The sequence below is a fragment of the Hippoglossus stenolepis genome, chromosome 9, assembly GCF_022539355.2.
Source record: "Hippoglossus stenolepis isolate QCI-W04-F060 chromosome 9, HSTE1.2, whole genome shotgun sequence".
Classification (NCBI taxonomy): domain Eukaryota; kingdom Metazoa; phylum Chordata; class Actinopteri; order Pleuronectiformes; family Pleuronectidae; genus Hippoglossus; species Hippoglossus stenolepis.
Window position 1 is genome coordinate 15,112,575 of NC_061491.1, and position 24,025 is coordinate 15,136,599.

Sequence of the window (24,025 nt, forward strand, 5' to 3'; positions counted from 1 at the left end):
AGAAGAAAAAACCGAAAGATCAGAAACACAAATGGGTTTTCTTCAAAAGATATTGGATCCCTGGTTCCTGTTGTTTACATAACTGCCAAGTGAATGTAATTGGTTGTAGGTATTTAATGATTTAGAATAGAAGAGTCTATACTGCCCCCCTGTGGCCACGTGCACCCACTGAATGAGCCCTGGCTTTAACTTAGTCTGGCTGATTCAACCTGTTCAGTTTAAAGTTATGTAGAATTGTGCTGGAAATCTTGTCATTACATTCACTCATGTGCAACAAAGCTCACAGACACGACCTGTGTGGATGTCTGTTGGTTTTAAGGAACATAACGTTTTGGTATCGGCTGCTGTTTCATTATTTAAGAGTAGTTTGATTTTGTCTGCAACATCGCAACATACAAGTATTACACGTTTCTTACAAAGAATTAGAAAGCAGCAAATACTAGTTTACACATAAGAGACTTTATTGAAAAACAAAACATAAATGACAAGTAACTTAATCTGGAATAAAACGATATCTGCTCAAAAGGCTTCTCTAAATAAATCATGCAAAACATGCCCTTCAGGTAGAGTGTGGGTTAGTGATGAAACTAGTCAGAGGATCATTTCATTTTGCCTTTGCCTTTTTTGCCCTTCTTATTTTTCCCCTTGTTCTTCAAGGCCTTGCGGGTGCTGTAGCCTCTCCACCACGCTTGGGCGAAAATCGCAGCTTTGGTCTTCAGCTCCAGCTCCTTCATCTCCTCCTGTCTCTTCTCCTCTGCCAGCCGACGCCTCTCCTGGATCTGGTCGTAGTCTGCTTCTAGGACAGAGAAGGGTTCCTTCTGCTTCCTCAGCTCCTCCTCCTCCCTTTCACACTCAATTTCATTCAGCTCCAGGTCGGCCTGAGAAACGTGATGGCAGGTGGCAGGTGCGAGAATGAAAAAGAGATAAAGATGTGTAGAAATTTGTGTTGGCTCATTTCACAGAAACTGAAATCCTGAAAGGAATAATCCATTCAGCAGGATGGTATAAATACTCTGATGGTATGCTAAAACTAAACCAATTACACAGACACACAGATAGATAGATAGATAGATAGATAGATAGATAGATAGATAGATAGATAGATAGATAGATAGATAGATAGATAGATAGATAGATAGATAGATAGATAGATAGATAGATAGATAGTGTTAAGACTAAAATCTATGTTTTTCTTTGAATATGTGTCTGTGAAGATGGCAATGAAACTGAACTCTAAACAAGTGCAGTATGTTGGACAGGGGTGGGGGCAGGGGCAGTTTGGGCTGAATATGTGGGAAAATGTGCGGCCTTCACATAGTGACTGATAGTAGCCATTGCTGGCTGGTTTTAATCTTGAAGTTGATTGTCATCGCAGTTCAGTCTTGCACCTGTCTGATAATGCCTGTGGCATACAATACACTGTACTTTAACTTGTTCTCATACCTAACTTGCTATATTACAGCCTGAACTCCATTAGCTTTATTCAAACATCACACATACATGAATGCACTGTTTTCTTAAAAAACTGTGACATACCCTTAGAAAGAATTCAAGCAGCGGCCACTAGGGTCTGAAGGACAGATAGGAAAGGCGTTGTTTTGTCTAGAAAATGCGCATGCCATACTGAAAACTCACAAGCTGTCAGCCGATTCAAGGCTTGTTTTAAAACACCAAACCAAACACTGTCAGAATGTGAAGATTTTCCCAGCTACTGTCAGAGGAGGGGCGAACCTGGGAGCGGCTCCTCATCATTGGCGGATTCCAGTGCCTAGAGGCTGGGACCAGCCTGTGCACTAGCCACGTGACTCCCCCTCGTTATTGACCAATGAAGTTCTACCTATTATTATAAATATTGCACCTGTCGTCCGTTCGGGGCGACTCTTGACTACCCCGTGCTACTAGAAAGCCGAGGCTGTGTATTGAGTGCCCATAGCTATGTGCACATAGCTATGCTGTACCTTTTCATTGCTTCTAAATAAATACTTTTTGAACCAAGACCGACTCTTCTCTCTACCTAAGGATAAAAGAACACGACAATAGACAGATAGATAGATAGATCAAACTCCATTGGTTTGATGGCTCTAAAGAATGCAAGTTGTAAACAAATTTGAATACAAATGTATACTATACACTTTATATTTTTTTCATTTTTGACAATTTATGTTGGCTGAGATTGTACCTGCTTTTCTTCCATGTCACTGTCAAACTTTTGGAGCAAATACTCAATTTCCGTCTCCACTTTTTCATTTTTCTGCAAAGGAAGAAAAAAAAATAGGAGATGATGATGTTTTATTTAATGAAAACTTAATATTTTACATCAACATGAAACTTTTGCTGGAAAACTTTAGATGAACTAAACTTACCTCTTGGAGTGCTCTCTCTGCCTGTTTGTTTTCACGGAGCAAATTGTTGAGCTGATTGTTCAGTGGATCAACTTCCTGCTGCATACTGGCTTGTTTCTCTGATATATGTGGCTGACTCTTCTTGTATGTGGGTGAAATATGCAGTTTTTGTGTGTTGTTCGCATCCAGAGACTCCTGCAAATTTGCGATCTCCACATTTTTCTGAGAAATCTGTGACAGAAACAGAAGTACAGGATGTCAGATAGGAAAAAAGATTGAGGAGTAACTAATCTTATTTGTTTTTTTCTTGTCTTGTTGCACATAAGAACATTATAAATGTAGTCGATTACAATTTTGTAAGTAAAGGCTTCTTTTTCAACATCCAGGTCTGGTGCCTTACCTTTGCATCTATTGACTTTAAGGCTGCAGCTACCTCTTCCTCCACTGGAGCCATGTGCACCAGACTGTGGGCAGGGGATGAAGACGACGGCTTGTAGAGGACCAGCTGTAGCTCCTCATGCACACTGGTCAGCAACTTGTCGACCATTTGGCTGTGAAACATCTTAAGCCCCCTGATTAGTTTACACTCACTCTCCTCTGCTTCCACACCTCGCTCTGCCCTCAAACCAGAAATGGCATCTGGATGCGACCGTAGAAGCCTGAGCAGATCCCTGACAGAGTTCTTGATGTCCCTCTCAAGCCGTGTCTTTGCTCTCTTCCTTTCTTCTCCATCTTCTCCCTCTGCCTCCTTCTCGAGACCGTCTAGTGTCTCTGTCTCCAATCTTTCAGCTAACAGTTGATGCTTTTCAAGTGCCCTGTTCAACTTCTCATCCACAACGCTAGAAGCGCTGTTGAAGCGGAGGGTAGCAGGCAGAGTTACTGCAATCTCAATTTGACTGATGCGATTCTCCAGTATGCTTGAGATGTGCTGAGCCTCAACAAATAGCATCAGTTTCTCTGACAGGTCATGGTTCTTTAGAACAGCCCCCGATTTCTTCTTTGCATTTGCCGTTGCTGGCACTGTTGCCTCCTTTGTAGACATACTAAATGATAGGATAAAATAAATTGTTAAATTTGAACATACAGTGCAGAAATATCTGAGGTCATATTAACACACTCATTACAAGAATATTAACTAATATCCCAGCTAATAATATGCATACCAAACACTCTGAACACTTTGTGATGCCTGAGTTTGTGTTGTTTTGTTGTGCTTGATTTTCTCATATTTCACTGTCCAACTGATATTAAACTGATATTTAATTACAGTCTCCACTTTTTTCATGGAAGTGAAAAATAATTGTACAATCATTGATCATCATGTCTCACAATTTAACTGGATTTATAGGAAAAAAACAGATACAAATTATTATTGAAGCAGATTATCTTTTATATATCTTTGAAATGGTACTTTAAAATGATTTAATCTGTTGCAGTCCCAATCTCTTATAGAAACCAGCGTTTAGATTAGGACATGTCTTTTGCCTAGAGTATAGATTAGATACATTTAACAAGATTACATGTTTAGAGTACACATTTCAATTAGTTTTCAAACATAAAATACCAGGTGCTTTTTCTATATAAATCTATATTTATATTAGTGGCTTTCGCATTTAGCTTGTATTAGTTTATATAAAGCAGTATTAAAATGTATTATAAGTTACAAACCTGTCAACTCGTGTGTTTGCCCCAAGCAGGAAACGTTGTTGACACTTTTTCCTCTGTTGCTAAGATACCACCAATGTGCGTGGCAGCGTCACGTCACTGGCGCATGTTGCAGAAAACTGTGAAAATTTAACAATGAAAACACATGCATATGAATGAGTACTTTTGTTTTATGTATTAATTGCATACTACAAATAATAAATAACATAGTTCTTTTACAATGGCTCTGCAGCACTGTCTTCTTCGAGACGACTTTTATTTTGAAAGTTTGCTATCCCAGCCTGTCGCAAATCGATTCAGTGTCGTGAAGGTTTGTTGATGTAGCGGTAAACCCAGAGTCTGCAGAGCTTCTCGAGTGTCGTCGTTGACTATCAGGTGTCGTCTTTGCGTCAATGTCTCTATAGATCTACCTGGTGCAGTCAGGGGTCGATTAAATGTCAGCGGGCCACGCACAGTGTCTGTAATCCAGGGGGAAAGACGAAGATGGCGTGATGGACACAGACGGACTGTCCGGGTCCATCACGCCGCTAGTTCCTGTGTCACCGGAGACATTTAAACTTGTAGTTAGCGGCCATTAGCTCCGTTAGCACTCGCTTTGTTAGCCAACAACAACAGGTGGAGGTGAGCGTGGCCCAGAGATGCGCAGTTATCCGGAGGTCTGCGCAACTAGCCGTGGAGTTATTTAGCTCGTCGGTTGGCTTGAACTACCTGTGACCGACCGTGGGTTTACTCGGGCGGGTCACATCCTGTGCATCTGCTGCTGCTGCTGCTGCTGCTGCCATGGAGTCTGACGACGATGTGCCGCTCATCTTAACCTGGGACGAAGCGAACAGCGGTCTGCTCAGCGAGGAGGCGGAGAGAGGAGACGAGAGTGAGTCAGGGATGTGATCAGGGATGTGATCAGTGATGTGATCAGGGATGTGATCAGTGGAGATGTTGTGTAAACTGTGTTTTTAAGACGCACAAGTAAAGAAGCACTCCGTTACAGTGTTTCATTCTTCGTCATTCATGAAGTTCGTTCAACAAGTTAACAAGTTGTGCCAACACATTTGCACATTTTAATTTGAAAACACTTAATTGATTTCTGTGTTACAGTTTGAGGATGGTCCAAATATTTTCTTTTTTTCTGTCAACACAAAGTCAGACTATACTTTCATTATGTCGTACTTTAAGTGAACAGCTTATTTTAACACAATTCATAACTTTAATTTGAAAATATTTAATTTAATATGTGTGTTACTGATTGAGGGTGGTCCAACAATTTTATTTTTTTCAGTCTCCACAAAGTCAGATTGTACTTTCATTATGTCATAGTACGGCCCACATAATCAAATGCATCTTTTTTTTTTAAATCATGTAATTGTTCCATGTTGTTTTGTTTGTTATCAATTCAAGTAAGTTGGTCCAACAGTTTTCTTTTTTCATTTATTAGCTAAATATGGTGCAGTCTAATACAACAGCAACAAATCCTGCCTCCATGAATGTGATTATGTTCAGTTTTAGAGATGTTGGTTCAATCATATGCTCATTCTGGAGGCTTTACTTTGTGGTGCATGATAAGTTTAAGTTATTCATAAACAGAATGTGCAAAATGTGCCCTCCAACATCATCGTCTCGAAAATAACCACGAAGTTGAACCAACAACAGTTTTAAACATTACTTAAAGTTAAGTGTACCAGAACTAGCAAATGAGAATAGGCTTGATCGCTGGTTTCTACTGCCTGAGTGATTCATCGTGTGTTAGTTTTTTTAAGTTGGTCCAGCAATTTTCTTTTTTCATTCTGCCACACTATGTCCAACATAACCACATGCTTTTTTGTTCCAAGTTATTGTTGCCTGATGCATTGTTTTTTGTATATATATTTAAAGTGTAGTAAAGAAGAGTAATTTCTGTACAAATTGTATATGTTTTCATATAGCAGTATATGTTGAAATGAAGTCAATGCTCAGCGACTTACCAGGTTTGCACTGAAGCAGACTGAAGCCGCTTAGTGTTGTTGACATCCAGCTGCATAAATGCTGCACATCCAGGTCCCACTGCTTTAATGGAGCAAAGAGAGAGTCCACCAGGGTCTGTGATCACGTGTGTGGGAGTGAGAGTGAGTGTGTGTGAGTGTGTGTGTGTGTGTGTGTGTGTGTGTGTGTGTGTGTGTGTGTGTGTGTGTGTGTGTGTGTGTGTGTGTGTGTGTGTGTGTGTGTGTGTGTGTGTGTGTGTGTGTGTGTGTGTGTGTGCAGTATGTATGGGTATCCATGCATCCACTCAACATTGTAATCCTGCTCCCTTTGTATTCCTCACATATAAGCTACAAAATGACCCCTCTGAGAAACTGCTGCTTCAGCAGACCGTGCACCCCTCAGCCCCTCCCGGTTGCTCATGGGCAGCATGTGTGTGTTGTGTGTGTGAATGTCTGTGGCCTGTGTGTAACTGTGTCTGTGTGTGCTTGAGCCCATTGGATCATTTTCTCTGGCTTTAGAGGTGGACAGGAAGAGCAGAGGAGTTTATTTTCTCAGGACTTGTAGGAGTGGTGGACAAGGAGGATGTATCATAGAGCTCTTGCTAATTACTGTTGGAACTTTCTGGAGAGAGAGGGAGTTTGAACCGGGACACTGGGAGAGAAGGCTGCATTGTGTCACCTCAGAGACAAATCACATGCTGGGACGTTTGAAGTATATTTTTGTCACTGGTAGTCCGGACCCTTCATTTCGCCACCAAACTGGATTTTATTTTCTTCCTGGGAGAAACAGTCACGACTGCTGTGTCTGTTTTGTGTTTCTGTGAACCGGACCCTGCCGTGTTATTGAGTGGGAGCTCCAAACATGTTATTGTTCTCACACAAATGATGGGTTGGAATGGCACACGGCAGACACGAGGTGTACTCCTGTCAGGATAACAGCCAGGCTGCCGCCGGACTGGAATTTGATCTTCACACTTAAGCCCTCGACCTGCTGCGATCATGCTGGACAAGAAACGACTGTGACTGCATTTGTGAGACTCGTATTGTCTCCGCCAAGTCTTATTCAGAGGAGTTGTGCCTGAAGGAGAAACATGTGATATATAGTGTGTGGGAGGATCACCCAGATAGACTGAAATATGCAGCTGTAGAAAGACACATGGAGGCCTTTATTATTATAACTGTGGCATATATTTATGAGAAACCCTGCTGGAATCTGTTAAGAAGGATATTAGAGAATGTTCAGTGAATCTGGATTTCATCTTTTGTGATTACACTTCTGAATTCTTTTTGTAGACAGTGCAGATGTAAGAACAAAAAGCCCAATTTGAGTCATTACCTCCTACATGCTGTTGTCACACTATTATTAGATATTGTGTTACCCAGTCTTGGGAAGTTAGTTTTGCTTCATCCTGCAGCAGAGGAATAATTCAGCTTGTGGTTTATCTGTCTTGTGTCTGTATCCTGTCTGTGGCAGGATGGAGACGTAACAGGCAATGTGATGTCAGCGCAAACACAGCACTTTCATACTAACTTGACAGTGCTCGGTTCAAAGTACAAACTCTGCTGTGAAGGCAGGAGTGTAAAATCAGTGTACAAGTGTTCAAGTCACATTTCACTGTTGCTGGTTTCTCACGTATCTTTCATCCATGTGACTGGAAGACACACATTTTCCAAAAGAAGCAACCCGAGTAAACAGTTAGTCAGAGACGTTCTGTGCTTGGTTTTAGTGGTGGTGTGTCTCCAGTGTCCCCGTGATCCTCCAGCTTGTCCTGGGTGTTTCTGGATCTGTGGGGACTTACATCTGGACTCCACTGTGTTCCTGGAGTTTGCATCAGTGGAATGTTCGGCCATCTGTATCTCCAGATGTGTCTGAATGCTGGAACGACACCAGTGTACTGTGATTGACACACAAACGCGCACTGAGGGACCTTAATACATCCACACAACTCAGGCACACAGAAAAATCTGAACTGATCAATGGAGTGTGTGTGCAGGCAGACAGCTGGGCTCCATGAAGATCACACCCATAATGAGAGTCCTGTACTGACCTCCTCCTATACTTCACAATTAGAACTGGGCCGCATTGGTAGGCGCATACTCTTCTGTATACCCTGTGTGTCTGAGTGGCGTATGTGACGTTATATGTTCTTTTATACAAAGAATAAACTTTGAGTAAAAAGACAAGCAAACCTTATTTCCAGCTTCTATTACATATCTGTAGGAATCAGGACTGTATGAATAACACATGGGCACCTTTTGTTTTTTCTTCCAGATGGAGGTGCAGGCAATTATGACATAGTGAACAATGCAGTGATCTCAACACCAGGGCCACAAAACCACAGAGCCCAGAATGTGTCATTACGGCAAAGCTGGGAGATGAACTACCAGGAGGCAGCCATCTACCTACAGGTACAGAGCACCTCGCACTGCGTTCACGAGGCCATACTGGTTTCTATTACACCAACTACACTGTGTTACGTGTAAATGATTAAACCCTGTGCCCTTTCGATGGGCTGTATTTACATCACGAACAGCTGCATGAAGTTGTAAACGAGTTAGTATTCAAGGGACTGCAAAGTTCACACATAAAGTAATAAATGTGCACATGTCAAATGGATGATGTGCTATTTGATGTTCTTTTCATCTGAATGGCTTCACATCCTGTGCAAGTTGACTGTAGAAACATGGAGGTGCGACAAGAAGAGAAAAACATTAAGAATTTTGTTGTGTGATTATACACAAATGTAAGCGCAACATATATTCTAATCAGTTCCAGCCCCTAAAGCCTACACACTGGTCCTTTTTAATGCAATGAAACAATAACTATTGTTGTCAGTAACACCCGTGTATCTGATAGTATTAGTGTGCATTCACATGCTCCTCGGAAGGTCCCATTTCCCGGGTTGTGAAGTTGTTGTTCTGACGTCCGTGTGATCAAGTGCTTTGAAGTTGTAATGTGGAAAAACCCTGGTCGCTGTAAACAAAAAGTGTTTACAACGTATTTGCGTGTTTCAAGTGTAAACACAGCACCATGACGCCTCTTTTCAATACTTGCATTATAACGGACAGCAAAGGAAAAGGATCAGGTGTGACAAACATAAAGGTAGTTTAGATACATATAAAAGATAAAGAATTGGCTAAAAGGTGATGTTGTTGGGTTCATGTGAGACTGCAGTTTGCAAGTGACGAAAGCAACATTTGACAAGGTGACATTAGAAGCTGCTATTTAAAGCTGACTGTAAAAATGTGTTGGTCTATAAGCGGAGACGTCAGCAACTCGGCAACTCGAGTCCCCAAAACATTTAGTTGTTCCGACTTGAGATGGCGTTCACGTGAATTTTTCCACTCTGGAACAAATTCTCCTGATTATTTTGACACCTCATGAATGCACAATACGTCCAAATGTCCTCCTGTGAAAATGTTCTTGAAGTCAGATTTTACTGCCTTTTCATACCATTGTTGCATAGTGGTGAGACATGAGTTCAGTCTCCAAAACCCATAATATTTCAAATTCTCATGCTCAGTATGTGGCGTGCACGTGTTGTGAATTTCTCATACAGGAAGGAGAGAACAATGATAAGTTCTTCACGCACCCTCGGAACCCAAAGGCACTGGCAGCGTACCTGTTTGCACACAACCACCTGTTCTACATGATGGAGCTGCTGACAGGCCTGATGCTGATGATGCTGTCGCTGTGCGAAGCTCCCGCCGTGCCCTCGCTGCGCCTGGATGTTTACGTTAGTGAACACGTACACAACCAAACACAACGGGGTTTACACACAGTTTACTGTAAACTCACCTGTGTGTGATACCTCTGCAGGTCCATGCTACCCTGGAGCTGCTGGCTCTGGTGATGGTGGCGTTCGAGCTGTGCATGAAACTCCGCTGGTTAGGCTTCCACACCTTCATACGACACAAGAGGACCATGGTGAAGGTAATTCATACATGACAGATGCTTTCTGACGGCCCGGACCCAGCTTCTGTTACTGTGTGTTGTTCATGTTGTCTCTTGTCTTCGTGCAGACGTGCGTGTTGCTGCTACAGTTCGTGGAGGCCATAGTGGTTCTCATCAGACAGACGTCTCACGTGCGAGTGACCAGAGCTCTCAGGCCAATATTCCTGGTGGACTGTAGATACTGCGGAGCTGTGCGCAGGTACATGATGTCCTAATCTGACACTCACACACACATGCACGTCTCTGTATCGTTGTGAGGACACTCATCGACATAATGCATTCCCTAGCCCTTACCTAACCTTAACCATCACAACTAAATGCCTAACCCTTAACCTAACCCTAAAACCATGTCTTAACCCTCAAACAGCCCATTGAATTTGTGAGGCCCAGCCAAACAACACACAACACACACACACACACACACACACACACACGTTAACACGGTCATTGCCACTAAATTGAGATTGAAAGCTTTTTCAATTGAGACAATCCCCCACCAAGTTCTGTTTGCATATTGAAAGAATATTCAAAAAGAAGAGCAGAGTAAGATTTTCCTTTTCCAGACTGTGAAAATAATTATTTTCATATGAAAGAATAATTGGAACAACAAAACATCACTGTAAGGTTCCATTGAGCCGCTTCCACTTGGGTCTGACGTTCTTCTTCAACGTCAGACACTGGGAAAGACCAGTGTCTGACGTTTTCAAATCTACGCATAAGGACTTCGACATTGATGTGGTAATTGTGAAACATCTTTCAAAAATTACACACACTGCTCACTGATATTTAGTTTTAATCTAATTAAATCTTCAGACTCTTAATCTTTTAGAGTCTGTAACCAAATAGTTCTTGTGCTTTTTAATATCTTTATCCCAGTTTCATCCTGCTCCTCGAACACACAGACACAACTGATTTAACTCAATTAAAAGCACTTGTCACTAACACACTTTTCTTTTTGTTTTAATCAGAAACTTGCGTCAGATCTTCCAGTCCCTCCCACCTTTTATTGACATCCTCCTGCTGCTGCTTTTCTTCATGGTTATATTTGCTATCTTGGGTAAGAACATGTTGAATGAAATGTGTACATAGATGATATGTCTGCCATCTTTAATAGTTAAGGTTTAACCAGCGACTGTGTTCAGAGGGGATCAGGTTTTTGTCTTTTGTCTCCTCCAGGTTTCTGCCTCTTCTCTCCAAACACTGCTGACCCCGTACGTTGACTCTTTGTTCTGCACTGACATTCGTTTGTTTAAGTTATGTCAGCTTTGGACCCTGGTTGTTCTTCTCTGTTTCTCTGTCGTGGTCCGATTTCCTGACTTTAACTCTCTCCTCTCCCTGCAGTACTTCAGCACTCTGGAGAACAGCCTCGTCAGTCTGTTTGTGTTGCTGACCACAGCAAAGTAAGCTCAGCAGCACACGTTGTACTGTTCAGTTCACTTTTTTTACACACATGGCATGCATGTGGTATTTCCTTCCTTCAGCGCTCTGCATGATTTCTTTCCCCCACTACATGCGTGTTTTCGCTGATTCCACTGTTTTCATTCTGTATCTCCTGGTTTCCTCTTTCTTGCAGTTTCCCCGATGTGATGATGCCAGCGTACTCCAAGAACCGCTGGTCCTGTGTCTTCTTCATTGTTTACCTTTCCATAGAGCTCTACTTCGTCATGAACCTGGTACAAATTGCCTCATGTTTTTGTCCAATAGCGGTGAATGTATGAGAATCTTGTAGCTGTTTCCTGTTAAGATTAGACATGGCTTCCAATTCATTCTTTCACATGGCCATGTTCTCCCTCTGCAGCTCCTGGCTGTCGTGTTTGATACATTTAATGATGTAGAGAAGATGAAGTTTAAGTCCCTTTTACTTCACAAACGCTCCGCTATTGACCACGCCTTTCAGCTGCTAGTTAGCCGGCAGGTATGACACCTCACTCTCTCACATTTTATTTGGTCGAATTATTTCATCGCTCACGGACACTGCGTTTCATGTCCCCGTCCTTTTCTCTCCAGAGGCCGATGGGCGTGTCGCTGAAACAGTTTGACGGCCTGATGCGGTTTTACAGACCCCGGATGTCTGCAAGGGACCGCTTCCTCACGTACAAAGCTCTGAACACCTCCGGGGCTCCGATGCTCAGGTGACTTCCTGACACACTTTTTGCAATTTACTCAAAACCGTTCTGCATTTAATCGCAATGCAATATTTTCATGTCTGCTCTGCCACAGTCTACAGGACTTTTACAAGTTCTATGAGGTCACTGGCCTTAAATGGAAGGTAAGAAAACTTACTTTGTACTGTGTGGTTATATTTTTTTACTTCTTTGCTGTCTTTTTTTTTTTAAATATACATGTACTGTTTATTTGTTATTTAGGCACGACGAAGTGGAGAGCATTGGTTTGATGATCTTCCTCATACAACCTTCCTCATTTTTAAAGGTAAGTTCTCTGTTCCTCTTCTTTTGTATATGAAACAAAACAAATCCGTCACCCAATTCCTTATTTTCAGTACTTCTCTTCTTCAATAGGGATCAATCTGCTGGTGAAGTCTAAGGCTTTCCAGTATACCATGTGTAAGTCTTATCATTTACATCCCCCCTGCTGCTGTCTTCAGAGACACAGAGGTCACGTGGTAAACCTTTAAACTTCCCTTGTGACTGCAGATGTGGTGGTGGCCGTTAACGGTGTGTGGATCCTTGTGGAGACGTACACGCTGAATAGTAAGTACCTCTGTTGATCACATGAGCACACGCGAGGGAAAGTGTTGCAGTGCAGATACAGATGTCTCTCCTCTCTTTCCTCCTGCAGGTGGATTTTCCTGGTCCAGAATTGTTCCCTGGAGTTACATTGTTTTTCTGACCAGTGAGTCGACTGTATTCTCCCACTTATAACTCGTGTAACCGTATTCACCTACTGTATAACTGGTCACAGGTTGTTCACGTGCACATTTACTGATATTCCCTCTGTCCTTCCTCCTTTAGTTTATGGCGTAGAGGTGTTATTGAAAATAACAGGTTTGGGGCCAATGGCTTATATCACCAATGGGTGGAATCTGTGAGTAATAACAGGTTTTTTTCATTAATACATAAATGAATCTATGCTGTGGCTGAAACTTATTCTTCCTCAGCACTTTTCACTTTTTCATTTCACTGCTGACGTTTTTGTGTATTTTGACTAAAAGTGATTTGAAATTGTACCAAACCCTGTTTTTGTACTTTTATTGATAATCTTTACTTTGGTGGTGTTTCCAGGTTTGACTTCTCTGTGACGGTCTTTGCCTTCCTGGGCCTCATTGCCCTTGCATTCGATATGGAGCCATTTTACTTTATTGTGGTGCTCAGACCATTTCAGCTGCTACGGTGTGCTTTCATTTCTACTCCTAAGATTAGAGAGGACAATTTAATGAGACACTATTGTTCTGCTTTCATTTCCGTTCAAACATTTTTTCCTCTGTCGTCTCTCTCAGGTTGTTTAAGATAAAGCAGCGGTATCGTAATGTGTTAGACACCATGTTCGAGCTCTTCCCAAGAATGGCCAGTCTGGGGTTGACCCTAATCATCTTCTACTACTCCTTTGCAATTGTGGGAATGGAGTTTTTTGCAGATGTTGTCTACCCCAACTGCTGCAAGTGAGTCATGCTGTATTCTCAGTATTAGGATGTATTATCATTAACTCTGGTCTTCTGTATTCTCCTTTACCTTGTTACACAAGAAGATAAAGGATGTTCACTTTCACTAACCACTTGTCTTTCCATCTTTGCTTTTTTCTCAGCACCAGCACCGTGGCAGACTCCTACAGACAGATCAACGTCACATATGGGAACAAAACAGTGTTGGAAGAGGGCTACTATTATCTCAATAACTTCAACAATATTCTCAGCAGCTTCGGTAAATCAGCTCATTTAGGGTATTGTAGTTTTTAGAAAACATAATTTAAAACGGGAGAAAATAGTTATTTCGTTTGGTGACTGAGTCGTGAGTGTTTATGGCAGCAGGACGACGTACGGGGGAAAAACATTTGCTATGTTTATGGCAATGAAAGAAAATATCCCCTAATGCAACAGTGCGGCTCACTTATAGATAATCATGGAGGTTTACTATTTGGCACAGAGGAATAAAATAAATCACGCTTTAACTACACAAATATAACTTGTAAATGTGTTTTTGCTTTAGGTCAAGGGATTTAAAGATTAGATACTGGTGCTTATGAGACCTTTCTCACCAGTTGTGTAAGTTTCACAGTTTTTTTTATGTGTTTTCTTTCTCCAGTGACTCTATTTGAACTGACTGTGGTCAATAACTGGTACATCACCATGGTGAGTCTTTCATTTCATTCATCAGTTCTCACTCTGTCATTGACCAACAGGTGTCACTGTTTGACTGCTGCTGTGTTCACTCTCCCACAGGAAGGAGTAACCTCTATGACGAGCCACTGGAGCCGTCTGTACTTCATGACCTTTTACATAGTTACCATGGTGAGGAAGACTGTTTGGTAACATCAGTGTCTGTTGTGTGTCTGTTAAAGTACACACTGATTTTTTGTCTCCCTATGTGCATGTGACTGCATCTGTGCACGAGTGTGATACTTTGTACCTTGTTCAGGTGGTGATGACCATCATTGTGGCCTTCATTCTGGATGCGTTTGTGTTCCGAATGAACTACAGCCGCAAGAACCGGGAACCAGTGGAGAACCCAGAGGGTGGGACTGTGTGTCTGTGTGTTTTGTGTGTGTGTATAGATCATGTTTATACATTTACAGAATCTGAAGCACTTTAAGGCAAAAGCATTAATTTATCATTTTGGATATTTGCACTATTTCTTGCACAGATAATATGTACCTGACAGTCCTGTGTGCAAGAGTAATGTTTTGCATGGATGAGATATCTGTAATTATGTTCATTTTCTGTGTGTGTAGATGAGAACAGGATCGTGTTTGAAGTAGAGGTGAGTCGAGATGAAGCTCTGGCCACACTAGAGCTGTACAAACAGACATGTCCAGGACAGTCGTCCCTCAGCTCTCTACAGGGAGTCCTGCAAACTATGGACAGGAGCGGCGTAAGCGCACGCACACACACGCGCACACACACACTTCTCTACATCAAATCCAACTAACCAGCTTTCCTTCTGGCTTTTGATGTGCATAGCACTCCTCTCTAGTGTACCTAGGCCGCAGGTCGAGGACGAAGAGTGACCTCAGCATGAAAATGTACGAGGAAGAGATGCAGGTAAGAAACTGAAGAAGTAACCCTGGACACCATGACAGTAGTAAGTTTGTATTTCTTAACCCCCTGACCCTTTGCACTGCTTGTTTCTGCAGGAGTGGTTTGCAGAGTATTCAAGGGAAAGCCTGCCTCAGCTAGACCAAAGCCCAGAGCGGGATCTGGACATTCCCGACTCTAACCCGTCACCCTTCCCAGAGCCTCAGCTCAACTCACAGACTGGACCTCACAGCATCAACTAACGCACAGTTTCTTAGTGGTACACTCACACCTCCATCTCAGCATTTTTTTAATGCTAAGAAACCCCATCACTCCTGGTCTTCTCCTGGTCGCCCCACATTCACTGTTTGCCACAGTGGGAAACTTGTTCTGGGCCTTTGGGACTGAACTGAGATGAGTCAATGGCGGCTCCTCCCTAAGGCCATCACTTCATATAGAGAGACAGCAGTGTGTTGTTCTGTTGATCTGTTGATCTGTTGTCTGTTGCTCGGACGGGAGCGTTGAGCGTTGCCCTTTTTTCGGCCCTTTCAAAGACTGAAGCAAATGTAATGAGGGAGTCTCGTCTACTACAGTATGTTGTGTTCATGTACTGCTGTAGGCCTTTTGTAACCTCGTGTTTCATGTAGATCTTAAACCTGATGCCTTAGTTTAATGGCTCCTCTGAACAGTATTGACACAGACACTACTACGTTGTCTAAAGACCAAAAGTATAAAGACTCACACTCCTTTTAGCTCTAAACCGTTAAGGTGTATCTCCGAACTACGTGTATTCACAACTCAAGGTGTTTTATATAACTTCCTATTCTGTAATGTATTTCAGTTAGTTAATAAGGGATTTTAATAAACTGCTCAAATTGTCAATAGCATTGATGTATTTTTGCTGTACTAGTATACAGCTGGCAACTGCTTATTTAAACACAGAAACCATATTTATTACAACTTGTAAATACCAAACCAAAATGATTTAATTCAACATTTTGAAACTAGTACATTTAGTCAATTCACAAACAGATTTCTACAATCTCTGTTTCCCGCTGGACTCGAAGTACCGTCTCAGCTCCGATCAGACAAACAAGAAGCTGAATAAAGGCACAGTGTGATTAGTTTCAGCTCCTCACTGAGCAGAAAACTTGGTTTGTCATTAATTTGCTGCTTGGTTCCACAAACCAACCACAGCATAGCTCTGCGTACAAGGCAAGTGCACTGTTGATTCTTTTATAAATAGTGCATCAGGTTCATGTGCAGAAGAAGTCATCAGTCCTTCTGCACTCAGTGCAGTCTCTGCTCCAGTGTGTGTCATCTTGCATTACAGGATGCTCCTCATTAAAACCTGGCCCCGGGGTCTGGTCTATATGACGCGAAACTCTGTGAGCAGTGCAATGAGGAGGAAGATGAAATAGAAGACAAGGAGGAAGATCCCATAGGTCCGACCCAAGTGGAACCGGCTCAATGGAACAATGACGAAGGACAGGACCAGAGACAAACCCAGAGATCCTGCGAGAATCCACATCAGCAAACCCTCTGATTCAAACTGCGGAGGAGAAAGAGCATCGTGTTCGGGTCTCATGTGACTGATTTTAAACTCTGTACTTGTTTTCTTGTGTTTGAGGAGTAATATATAGGAGGAGTATATTACAGGACCCCATCGAAAGCAACATGGTACATCCTAATAAAGAATTTGAATTTCAATATTACCTGCACGTCAGAGTGCGTTTTAACCATCTGCAACAGACATCCCAAACCCACTCCAAACAGCATGTCTGAAGGAAATACAGTTAAGGACGGACACAGGCATCAACAGCTGCTATTATATGTACACGCTCTATGAAAGTGAGGATACTGAAAATGATGCCTCCAAAGCAGGCAGATATGGCCATCCGTGGGTAACCCTGCCGGGCAATGGTGATGTCGGCGAAACAGTCTGCAACAGAGAGAGATGCATACAGATCATATGGTAATAAATTGTAGGTGCAAGCATATCTTTTTGGATTCACAAATATTACCTCCTATGCTGTTGCCCCAGGCCAACAGAGTCAGGCCCAGCACAGTGTTGCTGAGACTTAGCACCACACCGAGCATGTGCAGAAGACTGACCACTTCCGACGCCGCTGCACTGATCAACACTGCACTCACCAGGAAGCCCAGAAGAGCAAAGAGCTGAGAGAGACGAGACAAAAATCAGACTCACTGCAAACAAACATCCCCATCAGCATGAAGAAAACACAACGTGACTGCAACCTGGTTTCACAAATGATTTAAGACCAGTTAACACAAAGTAATGGATGAGTTATGATGTATATACAGTAGGCGATATGTAGGGGATGAGAGGGCGTGCCATCCATTTAAAACCAAAATGAACAAAACGACCTGTCAATCTTTGCATCCCCTATAAGAGAAAAAACGCTGTGTGTGCAGGTGAGCTTCCTTAATGCTGCTAATTAAATCACAGGATCTGCAGTTTATTTTTAAAGTTAAAAAAAGATAGGAGGACAGCGCTCTTTTTTGTACATTCGTAGTCCCCAGAGGATGAATCCTACTGACTTTGGTGATCCTTCCTTTCGCCCCATGTTGCACCACTATCGTGTCAAATTGTTTAAATGCCCCATGGTTTGTGATTAAAACACCTGAAAACTAATAGCATTCCCATCATGCTAACACGCTAAACACTGATGCATCTCAGTTGAGCCTCAAAGAGCTGCCTGCATGGCCGTAGACTCAACTGTGTTCAATTCAAACTTAATTGAATCATTTCATTGTCTAAGATGTTGATTATGTGAGATGAGACCTGGGGGTGGCACAGACTCCACAGCCCAAAAGGTCCTACGTATATCTGTTCCTTTTTCATCTCCACACGTACTTACTGGATGATATTTGGGGGGGTGGTCATTGGTGGTGGTGCAGAAGACAATTGCAGACAGAAAAAATCCCAGCAGAAGCGTCAGCAGCCAGACGGGAAACTGCCCTTCGATCAATATGAGTCCATCTAGAAAACAAAAAGGAGGAAATCGCAGGATGACAGTTTAACAACACATTTCTTCCAGTTATGGCTGCTAAAGTTTGTCAAGTCGCCTTCACTTACATTGTCCCGACTGGAAGGTGAGCACACACACCAGTGGGCCAGTGATCAGGTGGAGGCAGTTCAGGGGACGTCTCCAGTTCTTGTCTTCTTTATCAGGGTCGACTACGGGGATGCAGAGCAGCAGCACGAACTCTAGAGGTGTCTGATGAGTGCAGGACACACGTGAGAGATGGTTTACATGACAGATACAGTTATTAAATAGCTTCAGCCAGATACTGAGCTCTTTATACACACACACACACACACACACACACACACACACACACACACACACACACACACACACACACACACACACACACACACACACACACACACACACACACACACACACACACACACACACACACCTTCAGAGCTTTGAGCACTCTCCAGCCCCACGGCTTCCTCCTCCACTTCCTGTTGTCCACTGGGTTCAGGGAACTCAGCAGGATCTGACTTGTGGACTCAGAGTACGGCAGAAGTGGCCTGTACTCTGACTCTGGAACACACATAAAACACACGTGCATGTTAGGGTCCTGATCATACAGAACAATCCTGGTATACATGAACTTTTATTCTGGTTTACAGAAAACCGCTGCTTTCGTACCGTACTCCTGGTTGTTCCCACCAATCAGGCAGGGTACGTCATCGTCAGACGAGTCGGACGACTGAAAGTCTGTTGCAGAGAAAAAAAGTTACAAAACATAACAACCAACTGTGGGAACTAAGTTTTTGCCGTTTAGTCTGTGTGTGTGTGTGTGTGTGTGTGTGTGTGTGTGTGTGTCTCTCACCTGGAATTTGTGGATCAGTCTGGACACTTGTGTTCATTGAATGTTTTTGCCGGCTGTAGATGTACGCACTGATAATAACAGTCAATACATACACCACGTAGAGGCCCAAGTACCCTAGAAAAGGGAAATGAAGAAAGTCAAGTTCAAAATGTCACAGCATGTGAAAAACGACAGCACAGTATTGTAAATGCAAAGGCTAAAACCGTTTTTAACCCTGGTTATTGTTACAGATTTTCTATGCTTTTATTTTCGTTTTTAACCGGGGTACAGTTTTCTTTTTTTAGCACAAGCATGAGTCTAACTTCTGTTTTGTCTATTTTAACATTGAAGTGGTTAATTTGTTCTGACTGAATGAAGAGAAGTGAAACATCCGGTCTCAGTCAAGTCAAATGAGTGTGGGCATTTGGTATTGTGAATTTTTAAAAAGACTAATTTTAGTTTTGGAAATCAACCAATAAGACAAATGTTAATCTGAATAAGAGGATGAAAAATACACCGAAACTAGTGCACAGTCTGTTTGTGTGTGCGCGCGCGCGCATGCGTGTGTGTGTGTGTGAAACCAGTGTGTACCCAGAGTTTCTGCCATTGCCGTGGTTCCTCTGTACAGCATGAGGAAAGTCCAGAACACTGCAACCATGTAGAAGATGACATCACGTAGAAAGGGACGGGAGGCCACGGCAAAAGGCTTGACCAGCGCCACGCTGCCGGCAACTACTGTGGTGACAAATATACCAGCTCCTGTGGACGGAGACCGAGAGAGATCAGAGGAAGTCCCGCTAGACTTTCATATGTAAAAGATTGATTATTTATACTGGTCCGTGTGTGTGTGTGTGTGTGTGTGTGTGTGTGTGTGTGTGTGTGTGTGTGTGTGTGTGTGTGTGTGTGTGTGTGTGTGTGTGTGTGTGTGTGTGTGTGTGTGTGTGCCCACCAAATAAGGCTCCAACAGCGAGCCCAGCAGTGTGTGGGTGAGAGAAAGCTGCCATGGCACTGAAGATGTCAGGAGCTCCGTTACCAAGAGCCAGAAAAGTCACGCCCTCAGCACAAGTCAAAGAAAATCACTCACAGAAGAGACATTGCAAGAAAATTGTAGAGATCTTCCAGTACCAGTATTGGAAACCTCTGATTCCGCTGAAAATGCTGGGTCAGGCATCTGTAAGTATCGTGTGAATTTATATGTACGATCCGATACCATGTCTTTAAATTATGTTAGTTCCACCCTGGTAAAATCGCAAGAAATCTCTTCTTATTCTTCGCTGCTCCCGCCACTGACAAGTTATGTTTTTAGAGCAGCAAAGATGAAGTGATTTCTGGTTGTGTAGCGTTGGACAAAGTTTGCTAAAATGTCAGCAATTTTGTAATATTTCACACTGGAAAGTCCCACAACTACAACGTGTAACATAATGCAAGACTTCAGTTTCGAGGGGTGTACAGCATATTGTACAACACTAGCAGCAGCACCAGCATTGAAAGAATGATCACACAAATTGTTGTGTATTCCTAGATTTATTTATTTTTCATTTATGAATTTAAAAACTATGTAAAGTTCTATGATGTTCATTCTCTGTTTGTATTTGTTTTTCAAAGGGTTGAACCTGAGTCAGGCCATACAACAATGACAGCAACGACATCACTTTCATACAGGGGGAGTAGCATAGAGCTGTCAAAATACATTATATATGTTAAATGCATCAGACGGAATTGTGAGGGGGAAAACGTCATCGGAACATCTCAAACAAATGCAGATAAAGGATACGGCCACGTTGTGAGTGAGGTGCAGACTGGTGGAGATGGCCGACAGGTTGGGGCAGAAACTGAGGAGAGACAGTGAAAAACACAATAAGTGAGTGTGTCCTGGAGAAGTGCAAAGGCTGAGGGAGAACATCTGAGAATGTTTCATAATAGATCCGGGCACTTCTCATCAGACATAGAACTTCACCATGTTCAGTCGCTGAAAGTCGAGCAACAGAAATGCAGAACAAACTGTGCTTACTTTGAGGAAATCTCTCAATCTTACAACTTAAGTGAAACAATGATATAAAAAAATCCTCCGTACAGTCATGTGACTCTTTCTCCATGTGACTATTGAGCTGGCTGCTTGAATGAGTGTGTGTCTAAATGGGTGCGTGTGAAGCGTTTCTCCTGCTGGAGCTGGCACTAATCAGGGTACACTGCTGATCTATACAGACTGATAGGGATTGTCCTGACCTATTAAGAAGGGAACTTTTCCGGACAAATAATGACACTGACAACATGACAGACACTTACAACTTAGAGGCTGTGAGTCCGAGAACGACGAAGAGGAAGAGCAGCCATACAATCTGTGGGGAAGCAGAACAACGGGAGGTAGATAAGATAAACATGCATGCGTGTCATACGAAGACAAATGTTCCAGCAACAAACATTAGGTGGAATAAGTTGAGTCTGATAAACATGGCCTAGTTTTAGGAGAACATAACCACAGTGATGCTATTGTTCCTACTCCCGAATGCAAATAATTCAGTTACACAACAAGAGCACGTTTAATGAGGAATTCAAGAAGTTCATACATCCTCAAGAAAATACATTATTTAGCAAAGAGTGAAATGACTGTGGCTGATGAGTCAGATGTCTCATCCTCCCTGGTTCTCCCCAAGCCACTTCTCAAAGGCGCGCACACACACACACACACACACACACACACACACACACACACACACACACACACACACACACACACACACACACACACACACACACACACACACACACACACACACACACACACACACACACACACACACAGGGGTCTTACACAGAGAGTGATGGTGAGAGGCGTGAGGTTGGGCGGCAGCAGACAAAAGGCCACATGGAGGTAGTTGATGAACCCATCTTCCATGATACAGTCTGGTGTGTTCTTCACAAATGCACAGCGGTCCGTGGTACTGATGTTCATCACATGGTCACACTGCGCGCACACACACACACACACACAACATTTTTAGGAACAAAATTCGATCATCTCTTTTCATCATCATGGTAATTTAAGGTTGAAAAACAAATATTCACGTGTTAAAGCTTCATTAATTCAAACTATTGTGAAAAACACCATTAAGCAGCATCAGAATAGCTGATCAGTGGGTCTCTGTTGACCCCCTGATCTCACTGTGTGTACAATGCAATACACACTACAGACAGCATGTGGCAGCTTTGGCTGTTTTATTAATCATAAAGGACATACAGCATACCGACATACAGCAAATATTATATAGTCAACTTTCTGAAAAATCACCTGAAAAGCTCTTAATGGATGTTGTACATTTTTGTAGCAAAAAATCTTGACATTGTGGCAAAAATATCAGATCATAAAACAGTCCTGCTTATTGGTTCTCACAGTGTATACACTTTGTTTGGGTACATATATATTATTTAATGTCATCAAATACAGCAACTCCGCATTAATTTCTACCTGTACAAAGATAATAATGCTCAGTCAGAGCTACATTAGTTTCTAATGATTGGCTCACCCTCCTCATCACTAACACACTGAGGGTCTAATATTAGAGTCACATTTCACTATAATGAAGTCCAGTACAACACAAACTCTACGACCTCAGTAAAAAACATACAGATCAATTAACATCTGAAGTTCTAACAGAAACTGTCCATTATAAACTTAAAAAGTAGAATATGTGGCAGAGCTGATGAAATAAATCTATGACATTAAGTTGTATGTGAGTGTAAGCGTACATAATAAGTGCACATAACAGTGTAACCAGGGTGTTTACACAGTTGCTCCTGCCATATATCAACTGAAATAATAAAGTTTTGATTTTAAAATTGGACACACGGGCCCGCTTTGAGAAAGGGCCGGTTCCACAACAGGAAAAGTTCTGATCCTGACTTTACCATTTCAGTTTCTGTTCAGCATTAAATCAAATGACAACAAACTAACTGCTGTGAAGCTGGAGCCTTTTGGAGTCACCACTGTCTGGTGCACAAGGCTAATGTTGGCTTGATGAGGTTTGATAAACTGTGACGGAGAATGTTTTTTTGAATGAATACTGGTAGTGGCAGATCTAGGATTTTTCTTAATCGAGGCCATAAAGTACACAGAGGGGACAATTATATGTCCAACATCCAGGCACACTTCCTGATTCAGTAAGGTGCACATGTAGGTCATTGTTTACTGTCAGCTCTGTAGCTTTGAGCTAAGCCACACATCATTGAACAGATTTTGAAAGTTATTCCTTATTCAAACACACTGTGTACTTCAAAGAGGCTTAGAACATAAAACAATAAACAAATGGTCTTTTATATTTTTAGTATTGTTAGTAGGTGACACGTTTTTTTTTTTTAGGACTACTGCAGGGGCCAATCAGATTCACCCGGGCTCCTCACCTGGATCCGCCCACCATCCATATCATGTTTTTTGTTTTTTTTATAAATCTTATTAATGAGTTTAAAGTATCTGATCGTGCTGTGAATCTCTCATCTCTCCCCCTGTAGCTGGAGGAGGTTGACATGTGACAGACGTGGAAATCAAACCTCAGGTTCCACAGATCGGTCTCGTGCCCTGTCGCTGATCACGTGACAGACCCAATACACCGCACGTGAACCTGACAAGCGAGTCTCGAGCCCACTGACAGTTGCCGTGGTGACTTATTTATCTGATCGAACCCCACCGACCTGGTCTTCGTCGTTCTGAAACATCCCGGTCAGTGTGTAGTTCGCGGTCTGTCCGGAGAGTCCAGCACCGGGCAGGTTCCGGAGCAGGGAGCCGCAGCTGGCCCGCAGCTGGCCCGACGACAGCAGCAGCGCCAGGGGCAGGAGAACGCCACAAGACATGGTTCAGTCATAAGGTTCAATTCATCCCGGAGCCGCGTCCATGGTGCTGCTGCGGTGTTCACGTGCCGCGGTCCGACATTCAACCCGAAAAACAAGTGACGTCAAAATCACAGTCTGGAAATAGACGGCGTCGCTGCGCGTTGAGTTAAAGAGAAGTTGTTGTGTGGTGCGTTCACGTTCCTGGACATCTTGTTCACCTTCTGCTGAAACCACGCCCACTGTT

The 24,025-nt window shown here is 42.6% G+C and overlaps 3 protein-coding genes across 4 annotated transcripts; 1 reads left to right on the forward strand and 2 right to left on the reverse strand.

Moving 5' to 3' along the window:
- Positions 1-437: 437 nt before the first annotated feature.
- On the reverse strand, positions 438-4,348 carry LOC118114892 (dynein regulatory complex protein 10). Its single transcript, XM_035165637.1, has 6 exons — positions 4,227-4,348; positions 4,011-4,126; positions 2,743-3,385; positions 2,364-2,573; positions 2,180-2,251; positions 438-878 (listed from the first exon to the last, which is right to left on the reverse strand). The coding sequence occupies exons 3-6, from the start codon at positions 3,382-3,384 to the stop codon at positions 600-602; spliced, it is 1,203 nt and encodes a 400-aa protein (XP_035021528.1). The 5' UTR covers position 3,385; positions 4,011-4,126; positions 4,227-4,348; the 3' UTR covers positions 438-599.
- A 390-nt stretch (positions 4,349-4,738) lies between these two features.
- Positions 4,739-15,987, forward strand: tpcn1 (two pore segment channel 1). Of its 2 annotated transcripts, none has more exons than XM_035165635.2 (26): positions 4,739-4,878; positions 8,235-8,371; positions 9,523-9,699; positions 9,783-9,896; positions 9,986-10,116; positions 10,886-10,974; positions 11,094-11,128; positions 11,259-11,317; positions 11,491-11,590; positions 11,716-11,832; positions 11,925-12,049; positions 12,138-12,186; positions 12,284-12,347; positions 12,437-12,481; positions 12,572-12,628; positions 12,717-12,770; positions 12,890-12,962; positions 13,160-13,267; positions 13,375-13,536; positions 13,680-13,795; positions 14,177-14,223; positions 14,314-14,382; positions 14,510-14,606; positions 14,823-14,962; positions 15,052-15,132; positions 15,225-15,987. In XM_035165635.2, the coding sequence occupies exons 1-26, from the start codon at positions 4,788-4,790 to the stop codon at positions 15,366-15,368; spliced, it is 2,481 nt and encodes an 826-aa protein (XP_035021526.1). In that variant the 5' UTR covers positions 4,739-4,787; the 3' UTR covers positions 15,369-15,987. The 2 variants fall into 2 exon arrangements, with proteins under 2 accessions (XP_035021526.1, XP_035021525.1); XM_035165634.2 differs by lacking the exon at positions 4,739-4,878 and adding an exon at positions 6,506-8,048.
- Positions 15,988-16,069: 82 nt separating this feature from the next.
- Positions 16,070-24,017, reverse strand: slc8b1 (solute carrier family 8 member B1). The gene is made up of 15 exons (XM_035165636.2): positions 23,644-24,017; positions 21,770-21,922; positions 21,244-21,296; positions 20,732-20,789; positions 19,907-20,012; positions 19,549-19,716; positions 18,979-19,092; positions 18,795-18,863; positions 18,556-18,686; positions 18,206-18,347; positions 17,988-18,109; positions 17,130-17,283; positions 16,967-17,047; positions 16,822-16,886; positions 16,070-16,657 (listed from the first exon to the last, which is right to left on the reverse strand). The coding sequence occupies exons 1-15, from the start codon at positions 23,800-23,802 to the stop codon at positions 16,475-16,477; spliced, it is 1,758 nt and encodes a 585-aa protein (XP_035021527.2). The 5' UTR covers positions 23,803-24,017; the 3' UTR covers positions 16,070-16,474.
- Between the last annotated feature and the right edge of the window lie 8 nt (positions 24,018-24,025).